Source organism: Scaptodrosophila lebanonensis, unplaced genomic scaffold (genome assembly GCF_003285725.1).
Source record: "Scaptodrosophila lebanonensis strain 11010-0011.00,11010-0021.00 unplaced genomic scaffold, SlebRS2 tig00000024-arrow-pilon, whole genome shotgun sequence".
NCBI classification, from domain to species: domain Eukaryota; kingdom Metazoa; phylum Arthropoda; class Insecta; order Diptera; family Drosophilidae; genus Scaptodrosophila; species Scaptodrosophila lebanonensis.
The window spans coordinates 5,253,149-5,272,038 of NW_022060538.1; the positions used below are offsets into that span (position 1 = coordinate 5,253,149).

Below are 18,890 nucleotides of genomic sequence, written 5' to 3' on the forward strand. Positions count from 1 at the left end.
ACCCAGACTATGGAATCGGTCGCAAATTCGCGGTTAATTATGTAGGCAGATGCCAAAACCAATAGTCCTGCACAGTGGCTTTAAAATTTCGAAAATTAAATCTGTTAATACTTGTAATTCAAATTACGATAGATTCTACGAATGGTTTGTTTTCTGTTGAAGTCGTAAGTGAAAAGGTTCTTCGATTTAAACAAGCTCACAATGCTTTCGACTCTAACGATTTGTCCAATACGGATTTTTTTTAAAGTAGCTCGCACCTGGCACAATTCAGCTTCATCCATCCACCCCCTTCCCACTTTTTAAAAAGTTTATAAATATAGTATATAAATATAGTAGGCTTATCGAAACTATTTTAATTGACATTTTTTTTTCTAAATGAAACCGATTCTTTAATCAATTGAACAAATGGTCGATTTACACCCTGTATTCAAAAGGTAAATCTATATTCAGATTGTGGGGAAGAAAGCATCTCCAAATGCTTAAAGTAGTATATAAATATACTTATTGTTTATCAGCATGAAGACGAACCGAAATGGACATGTCCATCTAGATAAATGCCTGGATTTTGGAAACGGCTAAGCTCTCATTGATGTTCAGTTAAATTGATATTTCTGCAGACTACAGATATTTCAAAACCACAAGCTTATGAAAGCAAAAAGACGAATTTTTCAAGAAAATTAAAGAAATGATCAACAACTAGAAACATTGCTGATGCTATTGGCATTTTTAATGAATCAGTCAACACCTTTTTAAAATAACTCTTGTGTCTTGAATCGGAGCTAGAGAATCTTATAACCTTAAATATTACTGCGAAGTGTATTAATGAATTTACTATAAGAGTTATTCTATCTTTGTATCCTGTTATTTATATTTATATTTCAATGCAGTAACGCTAATTTTTCTCCACTTTTGATATTTAACAACAAAGGCTTCGGAACTTTTTTGTATGATCAACCATCATAATAGTGACAGACAACAAAAATTGTAATTAAAAAGTTCAACAGCTATTTTTTCTATATGGGCTTTAATTTTTAACCACTGCAAGTCGGTCTAAGTGCTAAGCAAGTAAGTGGGCGCCCTACCACCAATTCAATTACACGATTTTGTCATTATTGGGCAACAACATTTGCCGGAAATTAACTAACATTTGGGCAACTAATTGGCCGCCTAAGCTGCGACAAAGGCAGCAGCAGCTACTACGGTGCCCGAAAAATCCAAAGTGTCGAGTTGCTCGTGTGGAAATCCATTGATGGCCCGCACACAATATGCTGAGGCATCAATGAAGCGCATGAAGCGACATAAAGTGTCGCAAGTTTCACTTCATTGAAGGCTGTCAAAAATTTTCAATTTAGCAAATTAGCAGTCTGGGGGTCGAACACAAAAAACAAGTATACTACGCTCGACTGAGCGCGCCGACAGATACGCTTTTTATTCTTTTGAAATCCCAAAAAATTAGTCTGATGATATTAAGTCGAAAGTAATGATGACAAGCTGGCCAGGGGTGGTAAATTAGACCAGCAGAAAGAAATAGCTCTGCAGCGACAAACTGAAAAACGTCAGCTGCGTATAATGGCAAAGGAAGGCGAACAAAGCTCATGGACATTGGCAGCTAATCCGCTGACAATTACAAATATAAAAAACTTGATGCCCATATTTGAGCGCCAGAGAGGGTGGTGTTTCAAAGTAAACTTATTACTCATTTACAAAAAGCAATACGCATAAATAATATGGCATAGAAAATAATAAAAAGTGGGCAAGAACTTGCAACATAAATCATCGGTAGGAAAATGTAAAGCTCTTGTGCGCAACAAGTGGTAGAAACAATAAAAATCAATGACGTTAGCGCACTTGTTTGGCCCAAATGTTGACCGCAAAGTAAATATTTTATACAACTTATTAATATTTGAATAAAGCTTAAAAAATGCAGAAGCAAATAGTCAAAATATCGATAAATGTGAGGAAATATATAGATTTTTGGTTTTATAGCATTATGAACTATTTTTTGTATGCTTAAAACAAGAACTCGAGAAGTGAAAATATCATAAGCAAGTTTTTCAGCTTGTGAAGAAATATTCACATTTTATATATTTTTCGAAAGCAAACTGTTAAACTATATAGTATTTGCTTAAAATCTAAAGTATATAACTAATTTAAAAAATGAAAAAATGAAGAGGTTTAATGATTTCATAACATCCTAAATCCGATTACACAATTTTTAGTAATATTTTCAAAACTGCCTAGAATCTGTTAGTTTATTAACTTTTCTAAGGGACTTCCCTAATGAACTGCCAACTCCAGTTGCCAACTCCAGTTGTCGGCAAGAAATTAGGAATAAAAGAAATTTCGGGCAATCATTTATTTTAAGACGACTGGACGGCTTAGATGCCAACTCCCTAAGTAATTGGAAAGCTACATCAACACTAATCCTTCTTTTTTGACCTTCACTGGTATAATTTTCTGTACTTGCATTTATGTTATTCCATTAATAAAATGCATTTGACTCTGCTGCTTAAGTTTTCTATTTCAAGGTTCTTCATGCAACCGCAGGTAAAAGTATTAATCTGGGCTCTTTATTATTACTTCTCACCTCTACCTTGTTCCATTCTCTAATATATAGTATTAGTTCTAAATGTCAGTTCATGACGTATCTGCAATTTAGCCACTTATCTATTGAATTGGCAATGTGCTATTGCTATGTAAACTCGAATATCGTGGAGAACCTTTTGATTCAAAATTAAAGTTTAATCTTCCCAAAAAGCTACTGCAAATAACGCTGAGGATGTATTTGGATTTAATAAACGTTGGTTCAAGTGATTCAATTTGGAAAGAAAGCTAGTTCTTACAGAGAGTGTCCTAATGCCATATCTGACTAAATCAGTGTTGTAATTTATACTTGAATTATACACCCAAATAATAACACTCAAGATATATGCTTTATGTTTTATATTCAACTTTATATTTAATTCCGCAACACCAGCAACACAACCTCACTCGAACAGAGTGAACAAGAGAAGAGGAAGATGCCAACCGCAGTGTGGCCATAAAATATGTTTTCATTAATACTAAAAGAATCAAACAAACCGATATATATACTAGAATGGTATTTTTGTATAAGGAATAGGGGTATTCCAACACGCCCCCTCAAAAATAACATTAATAAATCATAAATTTAACATATAGCAATCTTTTGTAATTCTCATATACTTATTCTAGTGTGTGCGGTGTGCATTCTGGGAATAATTATGTGATCCAGCATTCGCTGCAAGGATACGGGGAAAACCCAGAAAAACCCGATCAGATCACTCTTACATATATGTTAACATACAATTAAATTTTTATAACTTCATGTTTTTAAGAACTAATAAAAAAAACATTTCAATTCAAATGTGACAACAAAAAAAAACTTCAGCATCAGCAATCAACAGATCCGTCATCTTGCAGTTATCCCAATTCATTACGTAATTCCAAAAATTTTGCAGTAGGTAGTGGCTTTGTAAAGATGTCAGCAAGTTGTTTCTCTGTGCAAATATACTCAAGATAAATTGTATTACTTTCAACTTGCTCTCTGACAAAATGATATTTTATATCAATATGTTTAGCTCGTTTATGACATGAGGGGTTATTTGCTATACTAATACAGCCTTGGTTATCTTCGTAAATTTTAATTGTATTTTCGAGATTGATATGAACACTTTTAAGAAGAGATTTTAGCCACAACGCTTCTCTCACAGCTTCAAATAATGCCATGTACTCAGCTTCAGTTGATGAAGCTGCTACTGAGTTCTGCCTCTTTGTATTCCAACAAATTAGATTTAAATCAAACATTTTGAATAAATACCCTGTGAGACTCTTTCTATCAATTTCATTACCTCCCCAATCAGAATCTACATAGCCAATTAATGTATTTTTAAATTCTGCATTTCTTTTAAAAATCAGTTTTATATCAATAGTGCCCTTTAAATACCTAAGGACCCTTTTTAAGCACTGCCATAGCTCGGGATTATTTTTACTACTATATCTGCTCAAGATATTTACTACAGTAGTTAAGTCTGGACGTGTACTTAGCATTATGTACATTAAACATCCTATGAGGTTACGACATGGAGCATTGCAGTTTTCATCTGAATTAAGAGACTCATAATTTATTTTGCTTGGTAAGGGAGTACTTACTGCATTGCAATTATACATGATAAATTTATTTAAGATTCTTTTCACATATGCAGCTTGGCTCAAATAAATTTTATCTTCATACATTTCTATTCTAATACCAATAAAATGTCTTATTTATTTTAGGTCGGTCATCCTAAACTTTTCCATTAAATACTTTTTGAAATTATTCATTGTTATCATATTCCCCGTAGCTATTACCACATCATCAACATATAACAGCACATAAATATTTTCCTTGATATCACCTTTATCTAGAATATAAATACAGCGATCTACTGAAGAGTTCACAAATTCACAGTCTTTCAATGCTTGCTCAAACACTTCAAACCAGCATCTTGCGGCTTGTTTGAGTCCGTAAATTGCCTTATTCAATTTACATACATTATCACCATTGCATGGTGTACCTTGAGGAAGTCTCATATATATTTCCTCTTTTAACGTGCCATTTAGGAAAGCTGTTTTTACATCCATTTGATGAACCTTCAAGTTATATTGAATTGCTAACGATAATATAAATCGAAAACTTGAAATTCTAGCTACAGGAGCAAAAGTCTCTTCAAAATCGACTTGGTATTTTTGAGTAAATCCTCCTGCAACTAATCTAGCTTTATATCTAATTGGATTTCCTAGTTCGTTATATTTAACGGAAAATACCCATTTGCTATCTACAATGTTTTTATGTTTAGGCCTTTCTGTGATTGTCCAGGTATTATTTAATTTATGAGCACTTAGTTCTGTTTTTATGGCTTCCTCCCAAAACAATTTATCCTTCCTATACTGAATTTCATCAAATGTGTTTGGAACATCGTTGAAGATGGTGTGAGCATTTAATATGAATTTATTTAAACTAATATCATCTTCATTATATGATATCTGGGGCTTCGTTTTTAATCTCTCACTTCTTCTACTCATTATTTCAATGTCATCAGTATTACTTGGATTTCCAATTTCATCTAAGTGTTCTGCTGTTTCATTTTCCCTACTCTCATTCGGGTTGTTTGATTCCTTACTATCATTCAGGAAACTATCTCGCTTTCTTTTCTTACTCTCATTCAGAAAATGTTCATCAATTTCCTTACTATCATTCGGGAATTGTGCGTTGTCGCATTCCTTACTTTCATTCGGGAATTTTACTTCATTAATTTCCTTACTATCATTCGGGAATTTTACTTCATCAATTTCCTTACTATCATTCGGGAAATTCGTATTATCACTTTCCTTACTATATTTCAGGAATACTGTTTTAACTTTAACAGCTCTAGAATTAACCATATTGGTTTCATCGACAACCACATCTCTTGCAACGAGAAATTTTTCCTTAACAGCATCCCACAATCTAAAACCATTTGGTTCGTAACCCACAAAAATAGCTTTGAATGATTTTTCATCAAATTTTCCTTTTTTGATTTTGTTGTGTACATATACAGTTGCACCAAACACTCTTAAATGTCTTAAATTGGGCTTTCTATTGTGCCACATCTCATATGGGATCATCATACTATCAACAATTGATCTGCTTGGAATTCTGTTAATTAAATAAGTTGCAGTTAACACTGCTTCACCCCAAAAACTTTTGTCAAGTTTTGCACCACTTACCATGGCACGAGCTTTTTCTGTGATGGTTCTAATCATCCTTTCTGAAACGCCATTTAATTGAGGTGTGTGTGGCACTGTTAAGTGATAAGTAATACCTTTCTTAACACAAAACTGACGCATCTCATTTGAGAGGTATTCTCTACCATTGTCGATATATAAATTAACAATTTTCAAATTAAAATGAGCTTCACTTTTCGCTACAAAGTCTTCAAACATTTTGAATACATCAGATTTGTGTTTTAGTAAGTAAGTTACACAATAGTGTGTAAACTGATCAACAAAGATCACAAAGTAATTCTTATCATTTAGAGTAACTGGAGTAATGGGACCACAAACATCTGAGTGCACTACAAATAGGGGTCTTTTAATGTGGGTCTTATCTTTAAATTGCTTAAACGGTAACCTTGCTTGTTTCCCATTTAAACATGATTCGCAAATTTCGTGGGATAACTCTAAATTGTTTAAAAGGCTGTTATCACTAAACATATTATTTCTTTTTATTTCTAACAATTTGCCATCGCTTATATGGCCAAGCCTCTCATGCCATAATCGAAAATTATTTTTATGTTTCGCATCTATAGTATATGCTTGAAACTTTACAATAGGTATATTGTTTAACATACCTGAATTCTCGACCACCGTCAATCCATTTTTAGTCAAATTTTATTGACATTCCTGCCTCTTGTAGGCGCTTCACCGACATCAAGTTTCCAGCAGCCTGCTCGGAATACAGCACATCCTCCAGTGTTATTTCGTGGTCATTGCGCAAACGTACGATGCCACGCTTAGATGCGTAAATATATTCGCCTTGCTTGGCCACAGCGATCTTCAGTGGCGGCACCAACTTCACACTATCGGTGTATAGCGACTCATCATTTATTAGATGATCACTTGCACCGGAATCGAGGATAAATCCACATTTATTTATCACCGGGTCTTCTTTCACCCCTTTTACCATGAATGCAATGCCATGTGATGTTGCGGTTTTAGCTTGTTTATCGTTATTTTTATTATTTCTTTCATTTATTATTCTTTTATAGTGGTAGCAATCCCTTTTTACGTGGCCCTCTTTGTCAGTGGTGACATCTAACCCTATTCTTAGAATTTTTCTTAAATGTTTTATTTTGCTTCGTTACACGATTTTTAAATGAATTGTTTTTAAAACTGTAGTTTCTATTTTGCACAACCGTATTTAAAGCTTTCCGACTTGTGTCATTATGGTCATTTTTAATTTTAATTTCCTGATCTAGCAATCTATTTTTCACAAACGCTAATGTCAAATTTTCCTCTGATAACGTCTCTATTGCTGTAATGACACCGTCGTAAGACGAAGGCAATGTGATCAGCAAATGAGACACTTTATCCATCTCTTCTATTTTTGCACCTGCGGCCAACAATTCACTTATCAAATCATCAAAAATATTAAAATGGGACAATAACGACATCTCACTCGATAGCTTAAGAGAAAGCAACCGTTTTCGAACTGCCAACTGCGACGCCAGACTTTTTCGTTCATATACTGCGTCTAAATTCTTAAGAATTTGACGCGCCGTTATGTCGCTTGTAGCGAAGTTCAGAAACGAGTCGCTAAGGTACTCTATTAGCGTACTTTTTGCACAACGTTCTGCCTTATTCCATTGTTCATTCACTTTCTCAGGCACATCTTCATCAATAACCTTAAGTACACCCAGTTCAGTTAATAGAGCCCTAATTCTAAATTTCCAAATTGCGTACTTTTCACCATCGAACGGCTTGATATTTCGTTTTGCCTTGTCCATTTTATTCTTTTATATATACAGTAATAAAAATGACGTGGAACTAACTCGATGCAATTTCACAAGAATTTGAAATGAAACTTTTTCATAAGAAATTGAAAAATAAAACTGTTTCACAAGTCAATTGTTTATTAGGCATGGACTGGGCCCATAACCTGTTGTAATTTATACTTGAATTATACACCCAAATAATAACACTCAAGATATATGCTTTATGTTTTATATTCAACTTTATATTTAATTCCGCAACACCAGCAACACAACCTCACTTGAACAGAGTGAACAAGAGAAGAGGAAGATGCCAACCGCAGTGTGGCCATAAAATATGTTTTCATTAATACTAAAAGAATCAAACAAACCGATATATATACTACAATGGTATTTTTGTATAAGGAATAGGGGTATTCCAACAATCAGTTATCGTTCAATGCTCTATCTCAACTTTAAAGATGAAAATAGCATGCCTTTCAATGTTTCCATTCCAACGATCGAATAACAACCGTTGGTCTAATTTATATGCCAACATGTTTTTGCAGAAAAATGTTAAATATGTCTGTGAACATATTTTTCACAGCTCTTCAAGTAAAAAGTAAATAAATAAATAAATAAATAAAGCAAAAAGCAACAATAAGCAAAAGCAAAACGTGAAAGCAAAGGCGAAACGTTGCGTTGAAAAAAGGCTCATATGCAAATTTTTCCCTGTTACACGCTTGTCAACAAGCTTGAAAACTTTACGCATAATTGTTATTTATACCCTAGCACGCTCACACACACACACACACACAATCTCGCACTCATACATACATGCATTAACAAACAAACACATGTGCATATGTATGAGAAAGCGAACCCGTGCAAAAGAAAAAGTAGAGAACATACAAAGCGGCAGTGGAGCGCTCAACGCGTTAAATGCGCGTAATTTATGTCATAATATTGGTGAGTATGTGCGTGTACTCGTGTGTGTGTGGTTGTGTGTGTTTGCCTTTGTGCGTCTGCTTTGTGTGTGTGTATATGTGTGAGTATGAGGCGCTTGTTTATGTTGCAGACTTTTTAGCGCACAGCAAAGTTGCTTTTGTAGTGTAAAAATGTTAAACCTTTTTCACTTGCTTCTCCCCTTTTTAATGCCCCGCAACAACAATAAGAACATGAAATGGACTACATTTCGGCTTTAACTTTACACTTCAGACAATTTCTGAACTGCTATATATATTTAAGACATTTCAACCAACACAAAAAGTACAATGTATATACAGAATAAGCCACTATGATGACGTGAGAAGGCACTGTGTCGCACTTCAAGGTAGAAAGTAGTGCTGGAAATAGACATTATGCATGGATAACTGAGAATCATAATAGATGAGCTCTACTTACAGCCGGATCAGCTTTTTTCCAGCACTGATGAAACCACCAGGCCTTGTGGCATAATGTATCACCCTCTGGATGCATGCAGCCCTTGGACATTTCGATTAGCTTGTCACGTATGGTCATGGGCACGGTGTAAAACAATTTTTCAAAATGCACATCGCCATTATCGTCGACCACATCGATTTCGTGGAAAAGGCAATTCATATAGCATTTGAGCTTCTCATCATCGTGGATTTGTCCGTCGCTGAACTCCTTAATATGGGCTGCATCGCAAACAAGTGCACATGTACTGTAAGTCTTGTATTTCCAACTAATTGTCATTCTCACAACTCACCCTCATCAACGCCCGTCTGGGCGACGCAGGTATCGTGAAAGGGTTTGGCCATTTTCAGTAGGGCTGGGGGTGGCCACTGCAATTAAAATTGTGTGTGTACGAGTGTGTGAGTGGGAGTGTAAGTGTAAGAGCGAGTGTGAGTGTGAGTCTTTTCTAAGCGTGAGTGAGTGCTGTCGTGGCCTGCACTTCATTAACCTACGTTTTCGGGACGCTGCGCCTCCGCTGGCAGCGGCGCATCGCTGAACACTGACAAGGCGATTAACAGGCAGGCTGCAATGGCTGCAGAACGACGACGACAACAACAACGACGACGTCGGCAAAAGCCATTCAAAGCCATTTTTATGTCGCTCGTCTGTAAAACAGCAAAAATTTGTGTGCGGCCTTGTTTGCGAGTTGTAAAAGAGACGAAACAAAAGCGATGACTATAAGAACGACAAGGACGACGAGGACGTGGTTGACGCTGCCAACTTGCCACGCGTGACAGCTGGACAATGACAATATGTATATGTATGTGTGTGTGTGTGTTGTGTGTATGTGTGTGTGTGTATGAAACTTTTTGCTAGCGCCGTTTTTGTAATTTTTATTTCAGGAAGCCAGTGGGAAACCAACAAAAAATCATTTGTTTCTTGCTAGCTCAGCACACGCTAAATTAATTCGGACCACCACCGCCGTCGAACAAAAAGCACGGCAAACGGAAGCGGAAATGTACCCGAGACGTCAGCGCCAGCGCCAGCAAAAGCATCAACATCAGCATCAGCACCAGTGGCCACGCCATCGTCCACAATGCACAATTGTCGTGTTAATTTTGACAAACGTACGCACTCACACACACACACAACAATTTCAAGCCATATAAAAATATAAAATTTCCTATTTTCTCTTTCTCCTCCTCTGTTGCTTTTTTCATCTTTTCTTTTTGTTGTTTTAAATTGCACAGCCAAAACAATACACAGACTTCAACTTGTGCACAACTGTCACTTTTGTTTCGTCAAATGTCAGCGCGACCGAAACAAAGCCACAAAACGACATTGGCATCACATACACACACACACACACACACACACAGATTCACATACACATGAGGCACATAATCGCACCTACACACAAATAAAGCAAATTCAGTTTTTAGCATTACAACGACCATTCACATGCATACACAACAACTATATGAAAATATATCATCGTCTGATGTTGCGTGAACGATGGTTTTTTAATTGCTATTTCAATTTTAGTTTTTCACAACACATGCATCCTCGTCCTCGTCCGCCTTTTGTTCTCGTCTCCGTTTTTTTTTTTTACCCCTTTCGTTTTTTAGCCCCACTCTCCAAACTTGTTCGACAGGCGCTAAAATTGTTTGACAACTGCTGCCTCAATTGAATGTGCTTTATTGCCATTTCGAGCAGTTGGTTTTTATATCGATCTAAGGCCCATGCTGTGACTCTGAATCGCATTGAAATCCTCGCCCTTCCCGCATCCAGTCAGTGCCCGTCTATTGCCATGTTTATATAAATTGTAATGGGGGCGTGGCCTAGCCCCACCCTTGCAAACGCCCAGCGGCGTGCAGTTAATCATTGGCTGAACCTATCTAGTGCACGAATTCCAACGCTTTTAAATCAAGTGCAGGTCGTCTGTGGCAACTTGAGACAGTTACGGCTGAGGGGACGTTGCAAATACACAAAATATATACATATCAACAAATATACCATAGAAATTGCGTGTGTAAATAATATGCTTTGCGTTTTGGAAAAGTTCAACTATTTAAGTAACGATTGTTCATAATGTGTACTTAATCTATTTAGAATTGTTCAATATCTATATAATTTCATTCCAATGGATGTACCATTAAGTAATAGAAATATTCATTGAGGACCCTGTTCGCTATGCTTGTATTGATAGTTTTAAGTTACATAGACAGTTCAACAATATAAAACAAGAAAACGTGGAACTCCGCCTTTGTTACGGTCCAGTTCTCAGCAGACTCAGGCTTATTGCCTTTCTAGACGAGCAACAACAATTAAACCAAACGTCACTAAATGGCATCACAATGGACCTTCTTTGTCCCCGCTCCAGCCATATCTACATTATTGTAAATACATTGTACATTATAAATGATTTAAGCTTAGAAGGAAGGGAAATCAATGCATAGCAAAAAAGAAGAAGAGTCCTCAGTGGATGCCACTGTTAACGACAGTAATACGCAAGTTCTGTAAGCAATGTCCTTAGCCGCTCGTTCGTCAGAAGGCGCAGCCCCACTTTAAAGTCGAAGGAAATAACTTAAGCTATTACGTCTGCGTTGATAATAACTGTTGATTCCATCATTCTGCTCGTTCATTACTTGTTGTTCTTTAAATCTTCATTCAATATTCGCTATACACAGCTACACTTCCGTTTCTGTTATGTTCTATATAATCACATTATAATATTTTCAACAGTTTTTTTATTTGTTCTTATTTGATACGTTAAGACAGAACCCAAAACCTCTTTTATTGTAATTGATACACTTACGAATACAACTTCAAATATGACATATTTTTAAACTAAGAAGTAGTGTACGGGGTCTGCTTTCTTCCAACATTGATGAAACCACCACGCCTTCTCGCACAGTGTATCACCTTGTGGATGCACACAATCCTTGGACATATTCATCAATATATCACGCAATGGGCCCGGGATGGAATTGAACAGCTTCTCCAAGTGCACATCCCCATTGTCATCGACCACATCGAACTCGTGGAATAGGCAATTCATATAGCACTTGAGTTTCTCGTCCTCATGTATTTCACCATCGCTGAACTCCTTAATAGCCTCTAATAACATTTCGACAGCTTAATAGAACCGATTAAACTCTCGAAAGTCAACTTACCATCAGTGACACCCGTTTTTCCCTGGCAAATATCATGGAAATGCTTGGCCATTCTTAAAAGTGCTGGTGGGGGATACTACAATATGTGTACAATATTAAAGGGAATAAGTTAAGCTATATACTTGTAGTCTTAGGGCTAACCTGTTCATCCCGACGTGGCGCCTGTGCGGCAGTATAGCCAAGCAGAACAAGAACACAAATAAGTTTCAGCATCTTCGCAGTGTTTCACTCAAATCTGAAAGAATTGTGTTAAGCTCGGCTTTATATTTAGTCAAAAGTTGACAGTTTGATAAAGATTTGATAATTACAGTCATAAAGATGTCTAAGGCATATTTTAATTGTACATTATAAAGAGGAAGGTACTAACGAATACCTTCCGACAGCCTGCAACTACTATACAAATACCTATTTAACACGTACGAACATAAGCTCTATTGTTTAAGTTCTATGCTGACCTTAACATTAAACCAACCCAGCAATTTTCCAAGGGTTACGTATCTGATAGAATTGTGGGCTATTTCATCCAATAATTCTAAACATTTACAATAATTATAAATCGAATACGAGTATAAGTCAATTTGTAAGCGTTTGTTTTTGTGTGAATGTTTGTGAGTGAAATTTCATGTTGCACTATGGAAAAATGTGTGACATCCATATAAACAATGTATCAACTTTTTGAGATTGAGTGGAAACAATTTGGAAAAACAACCTGTGCTGCACTCTTTTTTATAAATATATAGCGAGTTCAAAGCTGAAAAATTCCAAACAACACGTAATTTTTAAATTTGTAATAAAGTTAGCAAAATTCAGGAATAAGGAAACCAAGATATTGATATCTGACATCTGAAAAATGTATTAATTCGTAATGTATTGAAGTGTTTCGCAACGTAAACAGGACAAAGTGAATTTTGTGCTTATTTCTTTAAAATTAACAGGTAGTGCCAGCCTTTTTAATGGCTTCGACATCCTTATTTCTTTTTTGTCAAAAAATCAATCACAAGTGTCAACCAATGAAACCAATTATTACTCATCAGTGAACTTGCTACGAGATAAACAATTATCCCAAAAATCTTGTTTCATCATTGGAAATTTTTTGGATAAGTTATGCCGCGCTTAAATCATATCTTATGTTTCTATCGCCACATTAGTACGAAAAGTACAGAAAGTACTGTTCATTTAATATATTGAGGGAAAGTTGCTAAAAGATATTGCTAACGCAGACTTCCATCAAAATACGGCTTTTATTTTTGAATTCACGTTATTTTCACAAGGCAGCATGCAACAATAATGGATTTCATTGCGAATGAGTCCCACAAATTGTCTTGAGCTGAGACCAATCGAAACATATTAGGCTTTAATGAACAAAATATATTAAAATGATTCCAGTTTTAATAATTAAACACCAAAAACATATTGCATGCGTTGTTCAAAGAAATCCGATTATAAATGTAGTTTATCTAGAACCAAGTACTATCGTGTACTGTCTTTATTTTAGGGTATTTTATATAATCTGCACAAATTTTTGGAGTTATGGCGTGATTACCAAACCTGCTACGTGAACTCCTATCCTATTGTAAGTACTCGATTATTTATGGTGAAAAATTGTATCTTTATTTATTTACTGCTTCAAGGAAATCTTAAACAGTTAAAATAAGAAATAATGCACTGGATCTGCCTTCTTCCAGCATTGATGGAACCACCAGGCTTTGTGACATAGCGTATCACCCTCTGGATGTATGCAGTCCTTGGACAGTCGCATTAATATATCACGCAGCTGGCCCGGCATGGCATAAAACAGTTTCTCCAGATGCACATCACCATTGTCGTCAACTGCATCGAACTCGTGAAATAGACAATTCATGTAGCACTTGAGATTCTCATCCTCGTGGATGTGTCCATCGCTGAACTCATGGATAGCCTCTTTGGGAAGAGCTGTAATTATTATTCAAACTTTAGATCCTTCATCTTATCTTACCTTCAGTGACGCCGGTTTTTTCGATGCAAATTTTGCGAAAATGGTTTGTTATTTTTAGCATAACCGGTGGTGGATACTACAGGAAATGCAGAAAGTGTTTTATTTATTTTTAATTATAATTTCCATTAACTAACCTCTTCATCGCGCCGCGGAGCCTGGGCCGATGCATAACCAAGGGCCAATAACATAAAACTAAGTCTAAGCATTATTTCGATTTAGTATTTGAGAGTCTCAAAGGCAGCCCTTTTATTCGTTTGTCAACAGGAAAATGATGTTTTAATAATATTTTATTACCAATTGCTGATCACCGTAATTAGGGCGTCTTTGATACAATTTCAAAAGCACATTGAGTACACATTGGAATTGGCATGCAAAGTTCCACAGCCCTTGGAACATGAAGCCAACTCTTGAACTATATTTGATAGCAAAATGGCAAATGGAATACACGAACATGAAAACATCAATTAGGCTCAAATTGCATGACAGCTCGCATATAATTTGCAGTGTCGATTGGGTTGCTGCTGAACGAGCCGCCTGACACGTGGGCGGGGCTTTTGTTTTATTTGTATAAGCGTGTGGGCGTAGCCAGGTTGGGCGTGGCATACATATGTAGGTATACATCACACGTCACAATAAACGCAACAATACGACGCGAGACATGTCATAAAAATCAAATAACGCCAAAACGTACGTCAAATTCAATTCAAATTTCGGTTCTCGCTGACATTTCCTGTCAACGCTCATGCCAACTGCGAGTTGTGAAATGACTGAAATATGAAATTTAAATTGTAACAGCAATGAACGGTACATAGTACATTAGTACATCGTACTGCAGAACAATTGGCAATCTATTGAATTAAGTTGTCAGAAAGGCAACTTAATAAACCTGCTGAAATTTCGCTTAGCATGTACAAGTATTTAAAAACTTACAAACATACCAATTGAGGTACTTGTATTTACCGAAAATATGTACTTTAACTATCATTGCTGTATTGCAAAACATTAATTGGTGGTGATGTTTTATATTTCTCTGCTGCCGCCTTGTGTGAACATGGAAATGAAAATCTATCTGTATGCTTTTAACATGCAATTGACGGAATTACGGTTTTGACGGTTTGTTTCCATACTAGACATAATAATTTTAAAACCTCAAATACTATTCACAAATCTTGTGTTTACATGCCATTACCACTACCAGCCTAACCTAACAATAATAATCATTCTACCTTACAATTGCATATGAAACGATTTATTGCAATTTCTTTTTATTTAATTGAAACGAAAATAGTGGTCTATCAACCTTAATTATAAAATTAAGTTAAAGCTATAATTGTTAATATATAGCGATCATTAAAAGGTTTAAACAAATAATTAATCTCACTAATTTCTTCAAAATTTCTTCATAGTCAGAGGTAACATATACAATTTGAATTAAAAAACAAAAAAATAATACAAAATAAAATTAAATGAATCGAAATGAAAAAAAAATTGAATTGTGGAGGGAGTCAAGGATGATAGTTTTCCCACGGATTTAAAGACCGCAATGGGCACCGAAGGCGTAATCCCACCAATTTAATCTGCCCGCTCTTGCATTATACGGCAATAATTATCATTAATTAATCCGGCCAAAGAGAGGGGCTTTTTCCCTTCCTTCACCACTCACTCGATCCTCTACACTAAAAACTTTTGTGTAGATGATATTGGGCCTGCAGCGTGCCTTGAACTCACGTTCTGTTAGAAACGCTGCACGAAAAACCGCCGCCGCTCAACGCTCAGCGCCACACTCGCTTTAGCTCACACGGTGGCTATTTTCGGACTTGGTTGAGCGAGCGGTGATTCCTTTGTTGCTTCATTCACTCATTCGTTCATACGCTCTTTCGCTCTCGCGCTCTCTCGACTATTCGCTTAGGCGCTCTTAGGTGGTATGAGTTGGTTCGTTTGCTTGGTTGGTTGAAAAACCGCTGCGTTGAAATGCTATGTCAATAACATTAAATGGATCAAATGATAAATTGCAAAATCTAGGTGCACACGCAAACAAAAAAAAATACACTTTTAAGTTAAACATCCACACCTACACACACATACACGTACACATTTAGGCACTCAGTGCAGTCGAATTGTATTGAATGCGAATGTGAATGAAATTGATAGTGCACTATAATTATTGATGGCCACCACTTGCAGCCGCATATTAATTTTATTATAGACCCATTAATGCTTGTCGATGCATAAAATTATAGATTTGCTCTTTAGATAGCGCTAATTAAATAATTAAATATGCTTTAGGTCATACGCCCCACCATACAGATAAACACGCGTATCGCCGAAGTTATGAGCGCAATCTATCAGCCGTGACAATTATGGACGCAAATACGTACGAGTATTTCAAATGCAATTGCCAATGACCCTGGGCAATGTGACAGCTGTGAAAACACTTCATGCACACATAAATATGCATACAAACAGAATTTATATATGCAATTTTGATTTTGTGGAATGCTCGTCAAAAACTCTATTTGGAAAAAAAACGTGTACTACGAAATCAAATTAGATATTCATATATTTTTGTTTGTCATCTCGGTTATCAACTCCGCGTGGTCATTCATCAGCTTTTAAATGAGGAAGTAATGCTGCCAAGGGGGGATTTAAGTATTATAAAACATGACCAATTGCTTAAGGATCAGAGGATTGCCATTTACCTTGGGATCCGACTCTTTCCAGCAGCGATGAAGCCAGAAGGCACGCTCGCACTTTGTGTCGCCCTTGGGGTAAAGACAACGCTTCCCCATGTGCACCGCAATGTCGTGCATGGAGTCGGGCAACCTATCCAACAGCTTCTCCAAATGCACCTCTCCGTCTTCGTGCAGCACATCCGTTTCATCAAAGACACAATACATATAGCACTTCAGCGCCTCGTCCTCGTGCACCTCGCCATCACTGAACTCCTTGATTGCTTCTGTAACATGACAGAGGTTCCATTACAGCTACACCGACGGATGACAGTGGCAGTCGAAAGCTTCCTTTGCACTTTACTACTCGCTGTCGTTGGTCAATGTGCCCATTTGCTTAACAAGAATATGTCACAGTATACAAAGTATTTTCCCCTTGGCTTACCTTCAGTGGCCCCTGTTTTCTTAATGCAGCTATCATGAACGGGTGCCAGTTCCTTTAAAAGTTCTGGTGGCGGATACTATGCACAAACAAAATTAATTCATTTATTTCATTCAAATGCGAAATACAAGTAAAAAACATATTTTCAAAAGAAAAAAAATTATTGAACATTTTGAAGAAGAATATATTTTTAAAGATAATTCTTTAAATAGTTGGAAGCTTTAAGTAAAGTAATCAAATATTTTACAAAATACTGGCAAAAAATGTTTATACAAACAAGTACGTGCCGAAACATTATATGCACAACATATTTTTAAAAATCGACAAATTTTGTGCAATTTTTTTTCCTGTTTCTACACAACATTTAACACGATTTAAAAATGTTTAAAAATATTCGATACATTTTTATATGTGCAGGAATATACTATACTAATATACTATAATATTCTTTGGGCACTTGCTGTTGCAATCATAATTTTTTTTTATTAAATAAATATTTATGAAAATACTAATGCTATAAATGTCATTATTAACTTTGATAAAATTTCCTGAAGAGACAAAATAAAACTAAAACATTAAAAGGCTTCAGGCCAACCATTTTTTGCCACCCCACTCGAACAGACTTCTGTTTGATAATCTTCTTGGCTAATCGGATAGCTACCCTTGACGTTGTGTTCCTCCAACAATTAATTGTCGGGGTGTTCTCTCTTCCCCTAAATATATGCACAATTGATTGTGAATTGTAACATATAATCCCTTTTGGATTTAATCATAATAATTTAATCATAATTTCCACCTGCTCCCAGCCAAACTCTCTCCTTCCCCTCTAATAACCTCTCTTTTCAGTTGTTTGCAGAATCTCTGACCCAACCTGTATGTCGATATAAAACATAAAGCTAAATAGCTTTAGGATCATTTCTAAATAAAACCTAGCTATGGCTTTCACTTTCGTTGACTTTTAACAGTTAATAACGCGTTAAATAATGATACATTGCGGTAGTTGGGCAGCAAGGAAACTCAATTCGTTACCCTGTCTTTGTATGCTACTAATATAAGGTAAGCTATTCCCGTTGACCCCTTATATAATTCATTAAATCGAGCTTACCGATTCATCGCGACGTAACTCAACAGCAAATGTTGCGACACAGCAAAGCAGCAACAGCAGAAGCAAACTGCCAAAAATATTGAGAGGACGGGGCAACATGACACTGGACTTCGGGTTACACGTGACACCGAGGTAAGTAACGTTAAGCTCAAGCACAGTTATTGATACACGTGAGTCGGAGAACCTCTGCGACTTAGTGGCTTAGCAGTTGGCCACGTGCAACGGCTACACGCGTCGTATTAGTTGGGAAAATTGAAGGACCGCAGTGAAATGCAACTGCAACTTGAGCCCAGCACAATATCGGCTTATATATGCAGTTGAACATAGAATCAGAAGTATACTATATGTACATATACATATACTGGAATTTGTAGGTAGCAATTAGGAAGGCCATCAAAAGAAAGGCAATTAGCCGCAAGCAATGAAACTCAGTCAAGCGCTGCTTATAATTAACACAACGACAGGCCGCAATTTGTCAATCACACATACAGACTTGCGGGCAAGGCGCTAAAAATCACAGTGCAAACAATAATCACCAGGCCGGCCAGGTTTGACAGGCAGTCATGTCCAAGATGGCGGCAGCGGCGGCGGCGGCG

At 36.4% G+C, this 18,890-nt stretch overlaps 3 protein-coding genes and 1 long non-coding RNA gene across 6 annotated transcripts; all 4 read right to left on the minus strand.

Annotated features, from left to right (window-relative positions):
* Positions 1-3,164: 3,164 nt before the first annotated feature.
* Positions 3,165-7,093, minus strand: LOC115621243. The gene is made up of 2 exons (XR_003995255.1): positions 6,390-7,093; positions 3,165-3,518 (listed from the first exon to the last, which is right to left on the minus strand). It is a non-coding gene; the product is annotated as an uncharacterized LOC115621243 (long non-coding RNA).
* A 1,608-nt stretch (positions 7,094-8,701) lies between these two features.
* LOC115621817 (general odorant-binding protein 83a-like) lies at positions 8,702-10,597 on the minus strand. 3 transcript variants are annotated; one of them, XM_030515606.1, is made up of 5 exons: positions 10,540-10,592; positions 9,440-9,592; positions 9,241-9,316; positions 8,913-9,169; positions 8,702-8,854 (listed from the first exon to the last, which is right to left on the minus strand). In XM_030515606.1, exons 2-5 carry the CDS (start codon positions 9,575-9,577, stop codon positions 8,837-8,839), a joined length of 489 nt encoding a protein of 162 aa, XP_030371466.1. In that variant the 5' UTR covers positions 9,578-9,592; positions 10,540-10,592; the 3' UTR covers positions 8,702-8,836. The 3 variants fall into 3 exon arrangements, with proteins under 3 accessions (XP_030371466.1, XP_030371465.1, XP_030371467.1); XM_030515605.1 differs by having other exon boundaries at positions 9,440-9,621; positions 10,540-10,572; XM_030515607.1 differs by lacking the exon at positions 9,440-9,592 and having other exon boundaries at positions 10,540-10,597.
* A 1,098-nt stretch (positions 10,598-11,695) lies between these two features.
* Positions 11,696-18,541, minus strand: LOC115621958. Its single transcript, XM_030515805.1, has 8 exons — positions 18,295-18,541; positions 17,193-17,268; positions 16,778-17,034; positions 14,079-14,154; positions 13,770-14,035; positions 12,245-12,316; positions 12,104-12,179; positions 11,696-12,047 (listed from the first exon to the last, which is right to left on the minus strand). Exons 1-8 carry the CDS (start codon positions 18,391-18,393, stop codon positions 11,773-11,775), a joined length of 1,197 nt encoding a protein of 398 aa, XP_030371665.1. The 5' UTR covers positions 18,394-18,541; the 3' UTR covers positions 11,696-11,772.
* Positions 13,706-14,334, minus strand: LOC115621611 (pheromone-binding protein-related protein 6-like). The gene is made up of 3 exons (XM_030515304.1): positions 14,213-14,334; positions 14,079-14,154; positions 13,706-14,023 (listed from the first exon to the last, which is right to left on the minus strand). Exons 1-3 carry the CDS (start codon positions 14,282-14,284, stop codon positions 13,749-13,751), a joined length of 423 nt encoding a protein of 140 aa, XP_030371164.1. The 5' UTR covers positions 14,285-14,334; the 3' UTR covers positions 13,706-13,748.
* Positions 18,542-18,890: the final 349 nt, after the last annotated feature.

What these genes read in the sequence shown, in the direction of transcription:
- LOC115621817 (XM_030515606.1), bottom strand. Translation starts at nt 9,577, where the DNA reads ATGGCTTTGAATGGCTTTTGCCGACGTCGTCGTTGTTGTTGTCGTCGT. An exon ending in AGGCGCAGCGTCCCGAAAAC is followed by an intron (nt 9,317 to 9,439) that starts GTAGGTTAATGA and finishes TTTTAATTGCAG; the next exon opens with TGGCCACCCCCAGCCCTACT. An exon ending in CCAGACGGGCGTTGATGAGG is followed by an intron (nt 9,170 to 9,240) that starts GTGAGTTGTGAG and finishes TTTGCGATGCAG; the next exon opens with CCCATATTAAGGAGTTCAGC.
- LOC115621958 (XM_030515805.1), bottom strand. Translation starts at nt 18,393, where the DNA reads ATGTTGCCCCGTCCTCTCAATATTTTTGGCAGTTTGCTTCTGCTGTTG. An exon ending in GAAAACAGGGGCCACTGAAG is followed by an intron (nt 17,035 to 17,192) that starts GTAAGCCAAGGG and finishes GTCATGTTACAG; the next exon opens with AAGCAATCAAGGAGTTCAGT. An exon ending in AAAAACGGGTGTCACTGATG is followed by an intron (nt 12,048 to 12,103) that starts GTAAGTTGACTT and finishes AAATGTTATTAG; the next exon opens with AGGCTATTAAGGAGTTCAGC.
- LOC115621611 (XM_030515304.1), bottom strand. Translation starts at nt 14,284, where the DNA reads ATGCTTAGACTTAGTTTTATGTTATTGGCCCTTGGTTATGCATCGGCC. An exon ending in CTCCGCGGCGCGATGAAGAG is followed by an intron (nt 14,155 to 14,212) that starts GTTAGTTAATGG and finishes CATTTCCTGTAG; the next exon opens with TATCCACCACCGGTTATGCT. An exon ending in AAAAACCGGCGTCACTGAAG is followed by an intron (nt 14,024 to 14,078) that starts GTAAGATAAGAT and finishes CTCTTCCCAAAG; the next exon opens with AGGCTATCCATGAGTTCAGC.